The sequence below is a fragment of the Microcaecilia unicolor genome, chromosome 6 (genome assembly GCF_901765095.1).
Source record: "Microcaecilia unicolor chromosome 6, aMicUni1.1, whole genome shotgun sequence".
Lineage (NCBI taxonomy): Eukaryota > Metazoa > Chordata > Amphibia > Gymnophiona > Siphonopidae > Microcaecilia > Microcaecilia unicolor.
The window spans coordinates 295364431-295382371 of record NC_044036.1 but is presented as its reverse complement, the minus strand read 5'-3'; the positions used below and the strand labels follow the sequence as shown (position 1 = coordinate 295382371).

Here is a 17941-nt window from a genome sequence, read left to right as displayed (position 1 = left end):
TCCTCCTTGAGATCTTAACCTGGTTCTCTCAGCCATGGTTAAGTCACTTTTCGAGCCACTTTCAGTGGTGTCCTTGAAGGATTTAACACTTAAGACTGTTTGTTTTCTTGGTGGCAGTCTGTTTGGTGAGAAATATTTTGGAGTTACAAGCCCTTTCATGTAGGCAGCTAGCTATTCTTAGAGTTTTATAAGGACAAGGTGGCTCTTGGGACTATTCCTTCCTTCTTCCCTAAGGCAGTATCCTCTTTCCATGTGCACAAAGCAGTGGTGTTGCCGGTCTTAACAGATGCCATGGGCGACATGGAGAAGCGGTGTCTTTATCCGGATGGTCGAAGAAACCCTTGGGAATATCTTAGAAGAATTTTGCAGGTCATGTCGGCTCTTTGGTGACAGGAAAGGAGAAGCAGTATCTAAAGTGTCCATTTCAAGATAGTTGAAGGAAGGTATTGCATCGGCATATATTCCTAACAGGCATCAGGTTCTGCAGGTGCTTAGAGTGTACTCCATGAAGGGGGTAGGTGGTCTTCTGGGTAGCGTGTAATCTGCTGATGCTTCTGGACATTTGTGGAGCAGGTACTTGGTCTTTGCTGCATTTCTTTGCTAAACACTATTGCTTGAAAGTTCAGGTGCAGCAGGACATCTGTTTTGGATACTGGGTTTTATTCACAGTCTTAGGGGGCCCTACCCTCATGATGTTACTGCTTTGGTACTTCACGCTTATCTGAACTAATCTGGAGGAATGATAAGGAAAGATAAATAAGATTTTACCTGCCAATTTTCTTTCCTTTAGTTCCTTCAGACCTATCCTACTGTTTGGCATGTGGCACAAGTGCAGAAGCAGCACCATTAAAAGAAAAAAGAGAGACTAATTCTATTCAATTTGGTTGGTTGGTTTGTTATGGGCCTTAAGGGTCCCTATTATTATTACAACAACAACAACAACATGTGTGCATTTCTTAGTGAAATTCTTTTCTTCTGGTTTATCTGGTAAGACTCCATGGGTCTTACATCTAGCTTTGATATTGCAATACTAACCAGTGAGGGGGGCTACACAGGGTACTTATAGGTTCAATTTTGAGGTTAGTGGCTTTTTTTTTGTCTCCTTCTGGTTGGAGTGCATAACATGCTCATCTGAACTGGTCTGGAGGAGCTAAAGGAAAAGAAATTGGCAGGTAAGATCTTACTTCTCCTTTTGTGCTCTAGAATAACTATTCTGTCCCTGGTGCTGTTGAAGATTCACGCCAGTGTGTAACTTATTCTGTGGAGAAACCTTGTTACAGATAAGTAACTTCGATGTCTTTGAAAGTGTTAACATGTGGACAAGAGTGAGCTAGTAGATATTGTGTGTTGGATTTTCAGAAGGCAGTTAATAAAATCTCCAGTGAGATTGAAAATAAAAAGTTATGGAAAAGGAGGCAATGCCTCTTTCTAGGTTGGTAACTGATTAAAGAATTGTATCAAGAGTAGCAGCAATTTGACCCTTGGGAGCCAAAGCTGCAATTCTGCAGCAGAGCTATGGTTGTTTAGCTATACAAAAACTAAGCAGATTCACCCTAGTGGAGAAAAAATATCTCAGGACCATAACTCATACTTGCAAACACAACAGCAAGAGCAGAGTCAAAAATGCCTTCACAAGTCAGAAAATAATTCCACTTCCAAACATAATCAAAAAGGGTGAAGTATGAGTTATGGTCCTGAGATATTTTTTTCTCCATTTTTTTGATCCATTAAGGTGAATCTGCTTGGTCTTTATTTAAAAACTTGGCTATTAGCAGTTCTACAAATTTAAGTTTCTAGCTCTTGTGGTATTTCTGTTTATCTACACAGCCATGGTAACGTAATTTTAGGTAGATACGGGGAAAGCACCATTTATGCCTAGGAGTGAACAACAAGGAATGGATCTACTTTTTGGGATGTGCCAGGTACTTGATGAACTTCTGGTTTAACCCAGCTTGATGATACTTATGTTCACTGCAGGACTACCAAAGGATTTTTGATCGGAAGAGAGAGCTAGGTCAAGGATCTTTGCCTCAGGCAAAGGGGAGTGAAGAGAGAGAGCAGGAAGAACACAAAGGAGAGGATTCTCAAACTCTGCCAGAGAGCAAGGACAGTTCAAGTTCAGCAAAAGGTAAGGATGTTTACCAAGTCATACCAGGGGAAAGTAATTGCTGCAAGTGATATTGATTGCTTGCTCACAGTTAAGAAGGAGAGACTGTGACCTCTACAGTAGGTGATATGCACCTGCTCAAAGCATTGGTGCCAGTATAGGGTTATGCAGTCAGCGTGTCTGAGACTCATTTCACTTTGCATATCTGAACTGTCAAATGCTTGTGTGCTTTGTTTAGTGTCATGTGCAGTGTGGCAGGATCTCAGTTTTCACTTTGCATATCTGAGCTATCAAATGCTTGTGTGCTTTGTTTAGTCTCATGTGCAATGTGGCAGGATCTCTGTTCAGGAGTGCTGGTCTTGCCAGTTTTTCACTCCCTCAAGTATGATAGTAGGACAGTGTGGTTTATTGGGTTATTCTAATATGTGTGATGGCAGTTAGTTTTCAATTTTCTATCAGTGTCCTGTATGTGACCACACATTGAATACTGTATGCAGTTCTTGACACTCAGTATCTCAAAAAAAAAAAGAGAAAGAAAAAGCTAGGAAAGGTACCGAGAAGGGCAGCCAAAATGATAAAGACATTCTAACCCTTTTATGATGAAAGGCATTTCAATTGAAGAAGATATGACTGAGGGGGATACTTTGAGGTTTATTAAAATCATGAGTAGGGGAGGTCACGTGATGCTATGCTGGAGGACAGACGCTAGGCTAAGTCTCTCCTGGCGGTTTCCCCGCGAATAGTTGCAAGATAATCGGACCTCACGCAGCATAAAACTGCATAAGAAAGAGTGAAGTACATTCCAGATTGCTTGATCAGGGTAAATTGAAGCGATGGCAGCAAGATCAGCGCACAAAGAAAGAGCCAAGGGGAGAGCCGCGGATGACAAGATGGCGGTGCCTTCGAGTCCCACAGGCTCCACTGTTTCTTCGGCAAGGGTGATGGAGATCACCATGGAGATGTCGGTAGTGATGGAAGAGCAACTGGAACGCCAATTTACCCCTTTGGATTCCAAATTGGAGCGAATGCAATTAGAGTTAATGGAGCTGGCAAAAGAATGTGTGACTTTTCAACAACGTACCAGCGAGGTGGAAGATCGGGTCACTGTGGTTGAACAAACGCAGGATTCCTTGCACTAGAGGCTAAAGTAGAAGATCTTGAGAATAGGTCACACAGGAATAGCCTGCGATTGGTGGGCTTACCAGAAAGCATAATGGATAGAGACTTGGTGGACTTTTTGGAAAATTGGATCCATAAAGAATTACAACTGGGAGAAAGTTTTGGTCCGATTCGAGTGGAAAGGGCACACAGGATTGGATCCAGACAAAACCTGCATGCAAAACCCAGAGTGGTGATCCTCAAGATCTTGAACTTTCAACATAAACAGGCAATCTCGCAGGCCATATGAGCTGGGAAATCTCTTATGTATGGAAATACAAAGATCTTGTGCTTTCAAGACTACTCGGCGGAAGTAGCGGTGCAACACAGATCTTTTGCTCCGGTGTGCACTAAGTTATTCGAGGCAAAAATAAAATTTGCTTTGCTGTACCCCGCAATACTTCAAAGTTAATTACAAGGGATCTGCACAAACCTATACTTCGGTGGAGAAAGCACTTGAATTTCTGGCGCAGATAAATAACCGGGAGAGTGAAGCAGAAACGAAGGTGAATTGTTGAAGAAGTTTAATAATTCCCCAGTTTGGTGGGACTTTGATACAGAAGTTCAATCGGACCGGGATGTTTACTTTCACGTTTAAGTTCGTGAGGTGTGTGAGGAAGAATTTGACCATAATCGTTTTGAGTGACTTCCAGTGGTGGTTGCAGGGCACTGTAAGACTGATGTTATATGGAGGGGAGAGGGAACGGCGTTGAGCCACCAGCTGAGAGGCAAAAGTTTGGACATAACACCGTTCGAGTCATGTAGATGGTAGGAGAGGCGGAGGAAGTGCGTTCGCCTGCTCCCCCCTCCTTTTTTTTTTTCTTTCTTCAAAGTTCCATAGAAACCTATGGAACTTTGGAAGGCTAAGTGCTTTGAAAATATGCCTTTAGTGGGTTGATGAGAATTGATGATTTGGACGATTGCGGGGTTTCTGATGGAAGGGAGATAGGTCTGAATGCAATTGCAAAGGGGTGACAGGGGGGAGGTGTTGGGTGTGGCTGCTCTTAGAAAGGGTTGATAAAAGGAGTCCTGAGGAAGTGAGTGGGGGAGGGAGGGGAGGTTGAGGGGTTAGGGGGGAGTGGGTGGGAAAGGGCAGAGAGCGAAGAGGACTGACAAGGAGGGGTTGATATATAGGATAAGACGTTTCTGGTGGGGTGATAGGTTGGAAATACAGATCTGGGATGGGATCGACCAAGAGATACAATTTAGCAGGGGAGGTGAGCTGGGACACCCCCTCTGGTCCTATGGCTGGTTATTGTTCCAAAGGGACACCAAACTGGTCAAGTGTAAATGGTGAATTTGGTGACTTGGAATGTGGGGGGAATTAACTCGCCCATAAAAAGATCAAAAATTATTCATCATTTACAAAAGCATAAAGTCGATATTGCAGTTACAGGAAACACATTTAAATGCCCAGGAGCATGTTAAGCTTAAAACTTGGTGGGTGGGAACTTGTGTAGCGGCGACATCCCAAGGGAAGAAGGGAGGGGTGGCTATATTGATAAGGAGGGGGATAGTGGATAAAGTGCAATCCTTAGCAGTGGACCCAGGAGGAAGATATGTTTTAATAGAAGTGACTATGCAGAATCAGACGTATCTTATATGTAATCTATATGCCCCGAATCAATACGATAAGAAATTCTACAGGTCCATCGTTAACCTTCTGCTGCAGTACAGACATAGATATTTGGTAATTGGGGGAGATTTCAATGCTGTATGGGACCCTGGGATAGATAAGTGTGTACCAGGAGCAGCTGCATCTTATCATCTTAACAAAGGTCTGATTCAGCTAAGTCGAGTACTTGATTTAGTAGATGTGTGGAGGGAGCTGCACCCAATGGAAAGGGACTACACACATTTGTCACGGGCTCACTCAACTCAAGCACGGATAGATTATATACTGACAGCCAGGGGATAATTTGGAAGAGTAGAACAGGTAGAAATAGGTCCCTATGCTATTTCGGACCATGCTTGGGTGAAGATGAGGTGGTCGGTGGGAGGTTTGGTGCCCAGAGGAGGTCATTGGGTTTTTCCACTGGATTTGTACAAAAACTCGGGATTTCAGGACCGTATATTAACATGCTGGAAAGAATACAAAGCCCACAACGCGATTCATGAGACGGATCCAGTGTTATACTGGGAGGCTGCAAAGACGGTTCTGCATGGAGAAATAATAAGTTACTCCCATTATGTGAGGAAAATGAAAGATAGGGAAATTCTGTGGCTGAGCTCGAAGCTATGTAAGGTGAGGCGGCAATGGGGGGGGGGGGCATGTCCATCAAGGGAACTGCGCCAACAAATTCTTGATCTGCAGGTAGCGTTGAATTCTCTTATTCACCAGAGGGCCATTAAATCGCAGGTATACTATAAATATGGAAATAAAACAGGGAGGCTTATGGCTCGTTTGATCCATCCGCAGGGGGGCCCTCAAAAAGTCCTGACACTTCGGGGGGAGGGGGGATTAGAGTGCATACAGATGAGGCCAATAAGTGATAGTTTTTATGAATACTTTTGATGACTTTATGCATTGCCTGTGGAGGAGCGACTCCCTGGGTCCTTATACATGGAGAGTGTAGTCTTGCCCTCAATTGATCAAGCTGAGCAAGAGTATTTAAATGAGCCTATAAGTGAGGAGGAAGTGGCACTAGCTATTGCCCGCAGCCCCTTGTTGAAAGACCCTGAGCCAGATGGATTTCGAGCAGAATTTTATAAAGTAATGGGGGGAGAGGTGGTACCCCCCATTACTGGTCTTTTCAATAAGATCGTGGAGGAGGAGGCCCTGCCATCATCCTTAGATATGGCTCACATAATTGTTTTGCCTAAGCCAGGCCGAGACCCTACGCTTTTGGAATCTTACCACCCAATCTCGCTTTTGAACTATGAAGCTAAGCTACTGGCTAAAATAATGGCTAATCGTTTGGCGTGAGTTTTGCCTAGTATTGTTCATGAAGCAGAAGTGGGCTTTGTGCAAGGGCGATCAGTGGCTAAAAATATTCATAAAATACCACTTTGGAATATAGACAACGGAGAGAGTTGCAATCCATACTTATTAGTTTTGACGCAGAAAAAGCGTTTAATAGGGTGCATTGGGACTTTATTTTCGCCTCTCTGAAAGCTTATGGGTTTACAGGAAGCTTCCTTTCAGTCATAAAAGCGTTATACTTGGCACCTAAGGCACGAGTACTGGTGAATGGACAAGTGTCATAGGTGCTTCCAGTACTCAGGGGTACCAGGCAGGGGTGTCCACTCTCGCTTCCAGTACTCAGGGGTACCAGGCAGGGGTGTCCACTGTCGCTGCTCCTTTTTGTGCTGGCGTTAGATCCCCTGATTAGGGATATTATGGCAAATTCCGAGATTAGGGGTATCCAGATTGGTTCCTTTTGTTTTATGATGGCAGCGTTTGCTGATGACCTTTTGGTTCACTTGGCAAATCTGAGGGAATCCCTTACAGCCTTATTGGAATTATTTCAAGAATATGGGGGTTTCGCCTTAATCGGGATAAGTCAGAGGCTCTACTGTCCTCGCCACAGCTTCAGAAAGAGTGGGGGAGAGTTTTTCCATTAAGATGGGCGGTGGATTCCTTTCGATACTTAGGTATTCGACTAGCAATGGATGTTATATCTTTGTACCGGCTTAATATTGGGATCCTCATGGACAGTATTAAACGCCGATTGGAGGAGTGGAGGGGTATTCCTCTATCTCTGTTGGATCTGGTGAATCTGTTGAAGATGGTACAGCTTCCACGTTGGTTGTATGTTCTCCAATCATTGCCGCTTAGGATTCTAAAAAAAGATCTGCGGGGCCTGTATCAGCTATTTAGTAGATTTTGTTGGGCAGGGAAAAGACCGAAGATGCGTCCGTTATGATGGGAGACTGGAGAATGGGGGGTATGGGTCTCCCCAATTTACAACAGTATAACCAAGCATGTCTTTTACGACACTTGGGTGACTACAAACTTACACACCAACTGAATTTGAAAGCGCATATTATGCACCATATACATTTTTTTCATTATTACACTTGTCTAAATCGCAAACACCTCCTGGCCTGAGAAGGAGCTTGTTATTAAGGCCGCTGCAGGAGATGTGGTGTATATTAGTGGGGCAACTGGGAGCCAACCCTTCGGTGTCTGACCAACTCACTCTGAGGGGTAATGGGTCTTTTCAGACAGGCATGGACAATCCGATTTTTGTTGCGTGGGAAAGAAAAGGTATTACGTTACTGGAACATGTCTTAGGGGAAGAGGATGGGTTGATCCCCTTTGAGAGGTTGCAAGAACAGGTGGGACAGCAGTGGGGTAACCGATTTGTGTACATGCAACTTAAACATTATGTTTCATCCATGGAAAAGACGTAGCTGGCGGTACATTTGGGTGTGAAGGTCCAGGAGTTTTTTCGAGAGGTTGATATCCGAGGCCTGTCAGTTTCGGGTCTTCGCCAGGCCCTGATAAAGGGGATCCCAGATAGGGATTTTTCTTGGTTGAAAGCTAGATGGGGGGGAGGATTTGGGGGTGTCTCTGAGGGATTGGGATGTCGTTGCTACACTAAGGGGAGTATTCTTGCTTACTACAGAGGCGAGGCTCAGGGAATGTGGGTATCATGTAATTCTCTGAGCTTATTGGACCAAAGCCCACCTAGCACACATGGTGGAAGGAGGGGAGGCGGGCTGTCCTAAATGTCACCATCAGAGAGACAAGCTTATTTTCATGCTATCTGGCTATGTCCTAAAATTAAAGCGTTTTGGGGGTGGATCAAGGGCTTCTTCTCTTCTATGATGGCTTGCAATATTCAAGGGACAGTGGAACAGTTTTTACTAGATAAGCCTGGCGCACTTAGACCCCTTGCTAAATATAACATTCTTTTATGCTGTAAACTTAGTTTGGTGACCAAAAAAGTAATTTTGTAATATTGGACGTCGCCAGACACCCCAGCATTTTGGCACTGGCGGAACCAAGTGCACATGTTGGCCACCTGGGAGGCTAAGGAGGCTAGAAGGTCTCATAAAAGCAAACAACATTTTTTGAAGCTTTGGAATCCCTATTTGCAAATATTAAGTCCACAGGGACGAAGTCTCCTTATCAATAACCTATAAAGGGAGTAAATGATAAACATAGTTTTTCAAATCTCTCAGTGAATTAGGAATCTGGGGAATATATTGGGTCAGGGGGGTGGGCTGGTAGAGGGTGGGAGGAGGGGAAGGAAGGGAGAGGGGATTGGGGGGGGAGGCAGATCTATAGGGTGGGTAATTTGAAGATTGGTAGAGTTGGGGTATCTGGAATAGGATTGGGGTGGGGACGTTGTACTTGGGGTTGATACCAGGAGAGGCAGTGGGGAGGGATGTCTGGAGTAGGGGAAGGGAGGGAGGCACTAGTGAAATGATTGAATCTTAGTGCTAGACATAAGCGTGGAGAGCTAAAGTTAAGGGGATGGTAGGTTGCTCCTTTTGGTCTCCAGATGATATCATGTCCTCCTCCTCATTACTGGTACTTGCACTTCAAGCTACATCCGTGATGCCGGGATGGGGCAGGGTGGGGAGAAAATTGGTAAAATTTTGATGACAACACTGTTACTTTGTTTCTAATAAGTTTATTCACATGTTGTGATTGGAAATTTTGTTTCTTTTGTTTGTCTAATGTGAATAATGGCTGTTTTGTATGGTGGAATCATCAATAAAAATTGTTGAAACGTAAAATCATGAGTAGGATGGAACAGATAATGAGGAATGATTATTACTCTTTCTGGTAGCACATTTTTTAAAATATGAAGAATGAATGTACTTCCTTTGATCCCTGTAGACCAGTCCAGGCACTTGGATTTAAGCACGTCTACCAGCAGATGAAGACTGAAAATTACTCACCTCAGAGTGAGCCTATAAGAACCCTGTGCGGTCCCAAGGCAGTCAGTATTTCTCAGATTCCAGCAGATGATAGACACGAGTAAATCTGTGCAGTCCTTCTTAGTCCAGGTAGGCTAGTCCTAGGTTTAGGGGTCCAGTTGAGGGCCTGAGACAGCAATGAAACAGGTTAAAAAAAATAAAAAAAGACAGGAAACAGAGAGCAATGCAGCAAAGATGGTTTCAGAGCAACTGTCCTTTGGGGCCAGTTTTTTTTTCTCTTTTGCCCAGCAGTATACTACACCCAGGAGGCTGTCTTCTCCACCCCCCCAAATCCTCCAGGTCCTCTCTTTGGGTCAGTCTGAGGAAGGGTCTGTGCCTCTGGCCATCCTTCCCATTGTAGAAGGGAAGCCTTGAGCGTCTGACTGGGAACAGCCTCTAACAGACAAGAAGCAAGTTCAAGAACTCGGATAGGGAGAATAGAATGGTGGGGGGTGTCCTTTACCATCTGTAGCTACTGCACACTTATTTGTTATTGTGTCTCGCTCCTCGAGGTGAGAGAAAAGGAAGGGGGAAGGCCTAGTTGGCTCTCAGGGCATGCACTGCAAGGGCTGGGAGCATGAGTACTGAAAAAATTCTGGCAATGCTATTCGTGCGGCAGATGTGGGCTGTATGGGTCTGGAGTCCGCCACTTCTTCAGCTGTGTGGTGGAGCTTCAATGGCTGAACCCACCCCTGGAAATGGGTCCGACAAGTGACTCCATATGTGGAAACCCAGGCATGGAGAGGGATGTGGCACCAGTTTTGGTGGGAACCACTGTCATCTTGGATGTGGCCAGACCAGCAGAGGATCCTTCATAGCTAGACATGGACTTGGCCCAAGGGGAGCCAGAGTTTATCCTGGATACATATTAAGCGTTTTGCCTGAAGTCAGCAAGGGGTCAGCTATATTTGGTCCTAAACCTCTCAAAGTAAGGATGACAGCGCCAGAAGGTAGATCTACTATTGCAGGGGCTTTGTAAATCAGCCAAGTTCTTCTCTATGCACTAAAGTTATATGGGACACAATTGTAGTGGAATGTGAAAGGAAAATGAGACCTGATAGACCACCTTTCCATGATTTTTGCAACTACATTCAAAGTGGTTTACATAGTATATACAGGTACTTATTTGTACCTGGGACAATGGAGGGTTAAGTGACTTGCCCAGAGTCACAAGGAGCTGCAATGGGAATCGAACCCAGTTCCCCAGGATCAAAGTCCACTGCACTTTCCACTAAGCTATTCCTCCATCCCAGATGTGAATTTTAAAAGCAGTCTGTCCATAGTCCGGTTAAATCCACTTCTGGTGGATGATAGGGAAATCTTAAGACCCTGGTAGGTGGATGCGGTGGTTTTGGCAGTGACAGACCATGATTCCAGTAAAATAGAGCATGGTGCTGGAGAACCCACAAGATAGGAGAATTGAAGCCACCTTGAATCAGGTTGTTGACATTTCACCCTTGGCCTTGCAGGTGACGGTTTGTGGTGGTCTCATACCTAGGGCATGCTTTAAGGTCACACATGCATTTCAGAGTGGGCGTAAAAGGTTCTGGATAGGTTGGTAGATGAGCCCTGGTTGGGTGGGGGGATGAGGAAGTCTGAAAGATTGAGATGGGGTCAGCTTTTCTGGTCAGTGCACTGCATGATTTGATCAGGACTTCGGAGAAGAATATGGCATTCCTTGTGGCGGTTCATAGGGCTCTGTGATTGGTCAGCAGACTGTGGCTTCAAAGACGAGGTTGAGCAAGCTTCTCTTTTAAAAGAAAAATGTTTGAAGAGCTAGATAAGTTAAGAGTTTCGGTGAAGCCGAGTTTCCCCGCCTGCCTAAAAAGTGATAGAGGCTTGGCAGGTAGGGGGCCTTTTTGTAAGCCAGGCGCTACTGCACAGGCAGAATGAACAGAGAGCATTAGAACAAGAATTCCAGAGAGGGCAGTCCTTTCGTAGAGGCCGATGAGGTGGATGAGCCTAGAACGGAGACCTCGGTCCAGTCCAAAGGGCCACAGTGAAGGTGTCTGGGTCCACCCCCCAATAGTGATTGGAGGCTGGCTGCAGTTGTTTACCAGAGATGGGCCGAGTTTACCAAAGGCCAGTGAGTTCTCGGTCATATGGGAAGAATGCACCATGGAATTAGCATGGGTCTTGCCTGACTGTTTCCTGAAGTCTCATTGTCACACCAGGATAAAGTGGCAGCAATCAGGAAGACTGTGTAGCAATTGTTATAACTCCAGTCCATAGTGTCTATGCCTCAAGCAGAACAGGACATGGGGCAATATTCGATCTACTTTATGGTTCCAAAAAGGCAACCTCAAATAGGTGAACAGGGTCTCTGGATTCCTCGAAACGTTGAGGTCGGTCATAGTAGCAGTCAGGGCTGTGGAGTTGAAGTCAAAGGTTTGGTGAACCAATTCCTTTATTTTTCTACTGTTCAACTCTGACTCCTACTGATATTAGCCTCCAAATGTTTTGTTCTAGATCTGAACTACTGGTAAATATTGACCAGTACTTTAGATCCAGGACAAGGATACTCCACCCAAAATGTCCTTGGACTTGACAGAGTCTTATCTGCATATCTTCATTAGCCTGAGACATCAGAAATTCCCTTGCTTTGTCGTTTTGGGGTGGCATTGTCAATTCTGTGCTCTGCTGTTCGGCCTAGAACAGCACCAAGATGGTGGTGGGAACTTGGTGCACCTATATTTTTAGAGTTGACTGATTCAGGTAAAATCCTTTCGTGAAAACAAGTACATCACATCATGAGTGGTAGAATTCTTAGAGCAATTTGGGCTGGGTGGTCAATCTGGCCACGAGTAAGCTCATCCCCTCTCAGATGACACATTATGTGGGAGTCTGATTTGACACCCTATATGGGCGGGTACGTTTTACAAAAGTGAAGGCACAGAAGTTGCAAGAACAGATTCAAGGTCTTTTCAACCATTAGACCACTGTAAGCTTGTGACTACCTTCAGGTATTGGGATTCAAGGCTGCAACACAGCAGTTAGTTCCATGGACTAGAGCTCATATGTGTCCGCTACAGAAGGCCCTGCTTTCAAGTTGGTCACCGGAGACACAGGAGTTTGGAGGTGAGGCTTCCTTTTCAAGGGGAGGCAAGGAGGAGTTTGGAACGAGGCATGAGTCTGAAACCTCTGGAATGGAGGATGGTAATGATGGATGCTAGTCTCAAGGTCTGGGGTGCCCATTGTCTAGGTGAGGTGGTGCAGGGAGTCTGGTTACCAGAAGGAAGCTCAGTGGTCCATAAAAGGTTGGATATTAGGGCAATCTAGCTGGCACTACTAGCCTTCAAACTGATGGTTTGAGGCAAGGCAGTGTGAATTGTGTCCAACAGCGTGAGACCTATGTCGGCAGGGAAGCACAAAGAGTCACCAGGTGGAATTAGAAGTGACTGTCCTAATGGTCTGGGTGGAGAAACATCTGACAGATCTCTCCACAATGCATGTAGCCAGAATAGCAAACATGCAGGTGGGCTTCCTCAGCAAGAATGTTCTAGATCCAGGAGAGTTGCCTCTTGAGTCATTTACAACCATTGTCCAATGCTGGGGACAGCCAGTGATGGATCTTTTGGCCTCTGTGGCTAATGTGAAGGTTTCCTAGTTTTTCATTCAAAGGTGTCTTGGAGGGAATTGATGTTAGTGCAGCCATGTCCTCTGGACAGTCTTCTGTATGTCTTTCCCCTGTGGCTGTTGCTGAGACAGATCATTCAGAGGATAGAACGGCATGCAGGCTTGGTAGTGCTGGTGGCCCCAGATTATTGTTGAAGGCCCTGGTATGGGGACCTGATGCACCTAACTGGAGGATCCAGTTTGATTGCTGGAGGGGCTGCTAATGAAGGAACTAGTTTGAATGCCGGACCTTATCCATCTTCTCTTAGGGCATGTGTCTTGAGAGGGCAGAGTGTGAAAAGGAGGATGTTCTGACAAAGTAATTTCTACCATGCTTAGTTCAAGAAGAAAGCCTGCCTCCTTGTCTTATGTCAGGGTGTGGTGCATTTTTGAAGGATAGTATCAGGGGCATGAAGTGATTTCCTCTGAAGTCATCAGTAGCAGAAATTCTGGAATTTTTGCAGCGTGCTTTGGATAGGAGCTTAGTGTTAACCTTCCTTAAGGTGCAGGTGTTAGCCTGCTATTATGGGCTGATTCAAGGCAAGGCTCTTGCCTCCCATCTAGATATTTTTCAGTTCTTGAGGGGGTGAAATTGAGTCAACCTCCTTGATGGCCAGTAGTTTTACCTTAGGACTTAAATCTCATGTTATTGGCTATGGTGCAAGTGCCCTTTTGAGCCTTTGAGAGTTGGAGCATTGAAGGATTTCACTTTGAAGACTGTTTCTTGTACCATTTGCTCACCAGGTGAATATCAGAGTTGCAGGCTGTGTCATGTAGGGAAACTTTCTTGGGGTTCTCAAAGGAGAAAGTTGTGCAATGACCTGGTATTGAAGGCTAGATGGGACAGGAAGCTGCATCTCCTTGCTATCGGAAGGGTTTTATGTGAGTATGCCAAGAAAACAGAGCAGTTTCTTTGTTCCAGTCATTTGCTCTGTTCAGAAGCCAGAAGAGGAGAAGCTACGTAGAAAGCCACTATTGCCCAGCATATTAAGGAGGCTGTTGTGTATGGGTGTATCTTTAAGGTGTACTTGGTGCCAGAACTTGTTAAGGCACATTCATCTAGAGGGCAGGCAACCTCTTGGACAGAGAGTAGTCTTGTTCCTCCAAGACTTTTGTAGGGTGGTGGTCCAGTCATTTCTTTGTTAAGCATTATGGGAGTATATGTGCAGATGCGTCAGGATGCAGGCTTTGAGGTGAAAGTTCTGGTGTCTGGTTTAGGAGGCGGCCCACCGATATTTCCCAAACATTTGGACTGGTTTGGAGGGATGCTCAGGAAGGATAAATTATTTCCTTTAGTCACTCCAGACAGGTCCAAAACCCTCCCTTTTCAGTATTACTTATGCTAGAGGAAGGTTGACAGAACTCTGGAGAGATGGAGCTTACTCAGAGGAGTCGGTCCTTTAGTGATATTGTTCAGTTGTCTGTTTTTATGGGTTAGATTGGTCATTCTTGAGGGTTATGATTGTTTGTTTATTACTGATTTTTGTCCATCTACTTTTGTACAAAAATACTGACTGCATAGTGTTCTGATAGGCTCACTGTGAAGTTATTAGTTCTTAGTCTCTATCTGCTGGTAGGAATGTGCAAACTCAATTGTTTGGACCAGTCTGGAAGGAAAGAAAATTAGCAGGTAAAATCTCATTTCTCCTCGTTAGGATCTACTGGGACTAACCACGGTCCGAGATAGAATGTTGGATTGTCAGTCTGTCATTTCTATGTTGTGCTTTTTGTCTGTTTGTGTCTCCCTTGTAGCTTTAAAACAACTGTACCTAGCTCAACCAAACTTGTAGAGCTAATTCATTGGGAAAACATTACGCTTTCCTAATTTTCTAAGCTGGGAGTGCAGAGGGAGCTGGGAAGGAGGCAAAATTTTGCCATTTTGTATAGCATTGAGACTGGAACCAAGGCTACATATTGCTGCTTTTACTTAATTTAGAAATTTATTTTCTATACATATTTGTATTTATCTTCTACTTTTTATTTGAATGGTAGTGCGCAGGTGCATGAAATAGGAAAGAATTCCCTATACATGGTAGCCTATTCAGTGCCCTCCCTAAAAGAAACATCAGGCCACTTGTTTCTGGTCCATTTCCAGGGCCGGTCTTAGGCCGAGGTGGCCGCATAGGGCCTTGCGCTTCAACTCTGCCTCCTCTGCTCCATCTCGCTCCCGCACCAGTGCTCACAGTCCGCTGCCAACCACCTACAACCCAGACCCAGCCAGACTGCTCGGCTGCGCGTGAGCTGGCTGCCTGCCAGAGACTTGCAGCAGCTGGGCTGCAGCGCTCCCTGGCCCTGCTCGCCCAGTCGCCGCTCTGGACCGTACCTCTCCTCCTGAGTGAGTCTGCACCTCTGACCCCCCAGGCTGCATGGCGTGATGGTTGCGACACGTGCTGCGTGCGTGAGCGCCGCAGACTGTCTGCAGAAGAGCAGTAGATCCGTCCTGCTCGTTCCTCCTGAGTGACAGACAGTCCTGGTCTGCCACTGATGATGCGGCCCACCCCCGCGACAACTTCCTTCTTCAAGGGCAGGCCGCGTGGGATGGGCGAGAGAGTTCCAGCTTGAGCTTCCAGCCGCAGCCAGTCAGTGACAGTCGGAGTCTTCTTGAGTCAGAGAGTTGTGGTATATATTTTAAAACAATTTTAATACCTTGGTGGTCTATATGTTTTTATATTGTACATTATATTTTACACATCACTTTATTTTATTGTATATCTCATTTCATTTTTATTTTATTGCATATATCTATATTATTTTTGCTTATCAATGGGGTGGAGCTAGGGCGGGGTTAGGGCGGGGCGGGGCTAGGATGGGGCCCCACCAAATTGGTCTGCACAGGGCCCCGCACTTGCTAAGACCGGCCCTGTCCATTTCTGGCTATTACTGAAAAATGTATTACAGAACAAGAAGGGAGGTTAGAGCTCTAAATGTGTCTTAGAATTTAGTAGCAGCCCTGCCCTGTAGAGGTACTGAGACCCTTATTTCTTTGCTGAGGTCCTGGAGCATGAAATGACTTAACTGTAGTGGGCTTTCTCCACAGAAAGAGAAGCTGGAGGGGAAAGCTCAGCAGATGATGGTTCCGAGCCTGCATTAAAGAGATTAAAGAGGTAAGTATGTAGGGTGAAAATACTAGTAGATTAAGTTGGTCATGATTTTTATGATTTTTTTTTTTTTTATTTTATGATTTTTTTTTTATTTAAAGATGGACTAGAATTCAATTTTATGGAGATGCAGGGTGAGATGTTTTGGGATTTTTTGTTATTGTTTAGTGTTTTAGTATTGTGATTTTTTTTTCTAATCCTCTTTAAACCCCATTTGGGGTATAAACAGAATATAATTTTTACATTTAAATTCCAATACTGGTGACACAAGTACATCCTTTTTTTTTTTTTCCTTCTTTAGCTATGATGAGAATGGCTCCTGTGTTCCTCTAGGACCAAGGGCTGGGGTGTGATGTGGTTGAATGAGCAGCTCTTCCTTGTATTTCTTGAGTTCTCATCTAAATCATTCAAGCTGCATTTCTATCCTTCCATGCAATTGTCTTTTTGTCAATGTAATACCAACAGGGGCGTTTGGAGAGGTCCATAGCCCCCATGCATCAGCCTGAAGAGGAGCTAGAAAGTTTAGAAAAAAAAAAGAAAGGGAGGAGCATAGAGCCTTTGTAATATGGTATGTGTTGAAAAGTACACAAATGTAAAACACTGGCCATTTGATATGACACTACCTTCCATTGTTCTGTACAACAAAAAACATAGAAGCAACAGAAAAACTGATCAGTTGAAATAATGTTAAAAAGGTGATCCAAAAAACATTTTTTTTCAGAAACCTTTTATGAGCAGTAAAAAGTGCTAGATACAATAGGCATCAAAATAAATTTGCATTTTTTGTCCTTACCAGTCAGCCCAGAATCTGTGGGTTTGTACCTGACAGCAAGCAGATAGAGCTAGAGACCAAAGACCTGTGAGCTCTGCCATATAAGGGCATCATGCGGCCTTAGGTTTTCAGTATTTCTCTGTTTTCCAGCAGATGGGGATTGGTGGACCATGCAGCTTCTAGGCTGATCATGGAGGACAGCTTGTGGGCTGGTTTGAGGACTGGGTTCCAGCTGAGCTGGGTGTACCTGCCTAGAGGTCTTAAATTCCACACACACACAAAAAAAATTAATCCTTACATTGTAAGTAAAGTAGAAGGAATAACTCTGAAGAGTCTGAGTCTCTTCCCCTGCCCCTTCCTTTTTATTTGATTTCTTTCTTTCTGTGAATTTACCAAAAAAAAAAAAAAGACATTTGTGACAATAGAAACTTAGGCTCTTTTCTTGCTTATAAATATTTTTCTTTCCTTCTAGCAGGATGGTGCTACTGAAATGCCAGCAGGTGAACCTTGACAGTCAGACTGCGAGGGTAGGGGGGAGTCTCCTCAGTTGGCCAGTCCAGTGGAGTTGGCTGTGCAGGGTTTAAAAAAGTTTGGATAAGTTCTTAAAAGTCCATAATTTTTATTTTGTGTTATTTTTATTTATTTATACTTGTGACCCACAATTATCCAAAAACGAGTTTCGGTTCAATGTGGCTTAAATTTTAACAGTTGTTAGAGGTTACATTGATTCAATTACATTTACAAATTTGTGTGATGCTGTGTTTTATAGTAGTTGGCAAGATAACTATTAGTGCATATGGAATAGTCATTGGGTTCCTTGAGAAGATATGTCTTAGTTCATTTCTTAAAAGAAAAGATGTGTTACAGTTAGAGGTTGTGTTGTTGTTCCAGAATGATTAGTGTATATTTTACTCATAGAATTTCCTGAAGAGGGTCTTTAGGTCTTTTCTGAACTGGAGGTAGTTTGTGATGCTTCTTATAATTATGGGAATTGAGTTCCACCATTTTGAACCCAGGTAGCTAAATTCTGCTGTGTAGGTGGACTTGTATAGAACGTTTTTGCAGTTGGGCAGGTGAAGTAGTAGGTAACCTTTGGTTCCTGGGTTTACATTTCTTGGTGATAGTTTGATCATGTCTAGCATGTAATCTGATGACACGTCAAACAGTATTTTAAAGATGATTGTGCTGGTTTTGAAAAATAGTCTGACCTTGATCGGGAACCAGTGTAGCATTATGAGCAGTAGGGTTGCTCTACGTTATTTCAACTTTTTAAATAACATTCTCGCTGCTGTGTTTTGGACAGTCTGCAATGATTGT

The 17941-nt window shown here is 44.3% G+C and overlaps 1 protein-coding gene across 1 annotated transcript in view; it reads left to right on the top strand.

Annotated features, from left to right (window-relative positions):
- The window catches only part of CIZ1 (CDKN1A interacting zinc finger protein 1), a 100947-nt gene that overhangs the window by 34363 nt on the left and 48643 nt on the right, over positions 1 to 17941 (top strand). The window contains exons 5-6 of the mRNA XM_030207927.1: positions 1978 to 2128; positions 15792 to 15858. Coding sequence (XP_030063787.1) covers positions 1978 to 2128; positions 15792 to 15858 — 218 coding nt within the window. The remainder of the gene's footprint in view (positions 1 to 1977; positions 2129 to 15791; positions 15859 to 17941) is intronic.